Genomic DNA, 3,577 nt, shown 5'->3' with positions numbered 1-3,577 from the left:
GAGTAGCTGGGACTATAGGCGCCCACCACCACGCCCGGCTAATTTTTTGTATTTTTTAGTAGAGACGGGGTTTCACCATGTTAGCCAGGATGGTCTCAACCTTCTGACCTCGTGATCTGCACACTTTGGCCTCCCAAAGTGCTGGGATTACAGGCATGAGCCACCACGCCCGGCCAAGAGTTTTAAAGACAACTTTTGACTGTTTTAGCTTCAAATCTTCACTAGAGATTATTAGACAATTCTTAAGATAGATGCTATAATGTATCTTTGTTATCCTTTAATTTCGGTGATCTCTTACTGCTGCTCTTCGGCAAACTGCTTCTGCATGTCTGGAGTGTACTGTGGGCCTGGAGGACGCATGCCCAGGAAGGGTGCTTGTCCTAGGTAAGGCATTCCCGCTGCTGGCATTGGTCCCATTGGTATTCCTGCCTAGAAGAAACAGACAAAGGCTTAGAAAACACAATTTCTCCCTTTAATTATCACACACAAAAATGTGACTTTCAAAAATTCTATCTTAATATTTTTATTTATAAAAAATAGAAATATATTGTATTAAAAGATGCAGAGATGCAAATAAGATGCAAATATGCAAATAAATATATTATATTAAAAGATGCTAAAAATGGAAGGCTCCCCTTAATATCTAGCCCTCCATTCCCTTCACTGTCCCAGAGGTGACTGCTGCTAATAGTCTGATTGGTGTGTGAGTATGGAAGTATATGCCCACAAATTACATTCTTGTGAGCTCACTAATCCTCTTTGAGAAGAGGCATTATATCTTATATATTTTCATATTTGCAATAATAGGTAAGAGGCTGGCATATGGTAAACATACCACAAATGAAATTAAATCTGATTTTCCAATATATATGAGAGGATAATGAATATTTTGATGTTATCAAAGGCCTAATAGTCAAACTTTTATAGAAAATGAAAGAAACATATTCAATAATAATGACATAATTCAATATTATAAAGTTTATTAAAGTGTCCAGAAATAAGAATAACATAACAGCTAATTACAAAATTTAATAATATTATGTTTTTAGAGACACGGTCTCGTTGTGTCACCCAGGCTGGAGTGCAATGATGTAATCACAGCTCACGGCAGCCTCCAACTCTTGAGCTCAAGAGATCCTCCCACCTCAGCCCCAGAGTAGCTAGGACTACAGACGTGTGCCATCGCACCTGGTTCGAAATCTAATATTAAGAGTGATGACAATGATAATAGTTAAATGGCTAATTTTTAGTGAGTGAAAACTTCTACTACTCAACCTTCTCCCTGAAAAGTTCCCCTTCTGTCCCTAACTAAAGTCTGTCCGTGAAACACTCTCATTTTGGAGACTGCTACTTTTCTATTTCCTGTAAGTGGGGAATATTCTTCCTTGCTTCTTCTAAACCTTTTCTCCTCTCTCTACCTTCAAAAACCTGAATACATTTTAATTTCTCACTAATAGACTTCATCATTTACTCTCCGATCTTGTTCACGTCATCTACTGACCCTCAACTTCCTCACTCTTCAGTTGTACACTTCAGACTTTGCTATCTTCCATTCTATCTCCCAACTGCTCTTGGTAACGTCAACAATCACCAACACGGATCACTCACCTAACACTGTGGTCTTCTAGGTCTTTAGCCTCCTCATCACAATCATGCCCAACATACAATTCCAGCTTCCCATTCCATGGTAATACCCATGATCTATCTGTACCAAAGACTGTGTCATGTCCAAAATCTGGATGTTAGACATCCTGACACTTGACCACCACTTCTGATCCTTCTAGCTCATCTAGACCAGTAATTTGCCTATCTCGTTAATATCTCCCACCTGTTAATTTAGTATTTTTTCCCTGGGCTTATTTTGTAGGTTCCACCTGTTAATTTGCCACGTTTCTCATGATTAATCATCTTCATTATATCCTCACGTCCCTTCCTGCTCAATTTAGATTCTAGGGTTCAATATTAAATGCCCTTGTCAATATCCTTAATGCCCTTAATTGTCAACTCCTTAACATGGTCTCCTGGTAAACTTCACCCCTGATTAGAATCAACTAATCAACTTCTCCATGCTTATACAAAAACCACTGAACCATGCCGGAGAGAAAAACATTGAGGATTCACATTAAATTCTATTTATTTATTTATTTAGAGACAGGGTCTCACTCTGTCACCCAAGTTGGGATGCAGTAGTGCGATCTCAGCTCACTGCAACCTCCACCTCCCAGGCTAAAGTGATTCTCCTACCTCAGCCTCCCAAGTAGCTAAGACTACAGGCATGTGCCACCACGCCGAGCTAATTTTTGTATTTTCAGTACAGATGGGGTTTCACCAGGTTGGCTAGGCTGGTCTCGAACTCCTGACCTCAAGTGATCCACCCACCTTGGCCTCCCAAAGGGCTGGAATTACAGGCATGAGCCATGATGCCTGGCCAGCTTGGAATGCTTTTGAAGGGTTTCTAGCACTCTACAACTGGAGTTACACACAATATTGCTTTATTGCTAACATTCTCTATTCTAAATCTTGGGTGGAGATAGCTGTGTATACTTATTTTAAATCACAGTATTGCTCTCTTGCTGCTAAAAATTAGGATCACAGTCCTAGAATTAAATTTTTCTTTTTTTTTACTCAGTTCACCCAAAGTATATAAAATACAAAAGAAACTACCCAAATCAGAGATGAAAAATAAGGCAAAGTGTTCAACAAAAATAACAAAGAATGAAAGAAAGAAACGTGTCATGCATATTGCCTTCTTACTTACAAACTCCTCTCTTGAAGAACATTCAAATTTACTAAACGGCATTTTGTGTTTCCCCTACACCTGGAAAGGAGGGACTGTCTAAGTTTTTATAGACTTTTGAAATCTAAATAAACTAAAAGATTAAGAGATACTAGTCTTTAATTACATACTGAATGGATGACATAACAAAAGAAAGAACTCAGAAATCTGAGATACATTTGATAAACTACTGACGGCACTTAAGATTTCAATAAGTTGAGAAGCATAGCATGACAGTTAAGACTAAAAGAGTAAAAGTGTCCATTTCAGTTAGAACCCCAACAGTTTTGTTTTGACAAGTTGATCTTAAAATTATACTGAAGGGCAAAGGACCATGAATCAGTTATAATTCTGTAAAAGAAGGAGGATGATCCATACTACCACATATCAATGCTTATCTCAGGCTAGATAATTAAGGCATAAGATATTTACTGACGCAAGGAAAGACAGATGCAGCAATGAGACAAATACATGAGCCTAGAAATTAATCCAAAGCACATAAAGAAGTGTAATATTACAGGAATAATCACAGAAATCAATAAATAAAAAACGGACTATTTATAAATGATTTGGGAACAACTGACTACAATGGAATGTAATAAAATTACATCCTTCTACCTCACGCTGATTCTAAAGAACAATTCTAGGTAGGTTAGAGACTTAATCTGAAAAGACAGGCTGGGCGCATTGGCTCACACCCTGTAATCCCAGCACTTTGGGAGGCTGAGGCAGGCAGATCACTTGAGGCCAGGAGTTCCAGACCAGCCTGGACAACATGGTAAAATCCCATCTCTACTAAAA

The 3,577-nt window shown here is 38.4% G+C and overlaps 1 protein-coding gene across 8 annotated transcripts in view; it reads right to left on the bottom strand.

The window, feature by feature from the left end:
- SYNRG (synergin, gamma) overlaps positions 1–3,577 on the bottom strand; it is a 92,595-nt gene that overhangs the window by 68,848 nt on the left and 20,170 nt on the right. For all 8 annotated transcript variants that reach the window (XM_011990212.1, XM_011990206.1, XM_011990207.1 and 5 more), the window contains exon 3: positions 299–429. In XM_011990212.1, the coding sequence (XP_011845602.1) occupies positions 299–429 (131 nt within the window). The remainder of the gene's footprint in view (positions 1–298; positions 430–3,577) is intronic.

The sequence above is a fragment of the Mandrillus leucophaeus genome, unplaced genomic scaffold, assembly GCF_000951045.1.
Source record: "Mandrillus leucophaeus isolate KB7577 unplaced genomic scaffold, Mleu.le_1.0 Scaffold374, whole genome shotgun sequence".
NCBI lineage: Eukaryota > Metazoa > Chordata > Mammalia > Primates > Cercopithecidae > Mandrillus > Mandrillus leucophaeus.
The sequence above is the reverse complement of the archived record's forward strand: the minus strand, read 5'-3'. Positions and strand labels throughout refer to the sequence as shown.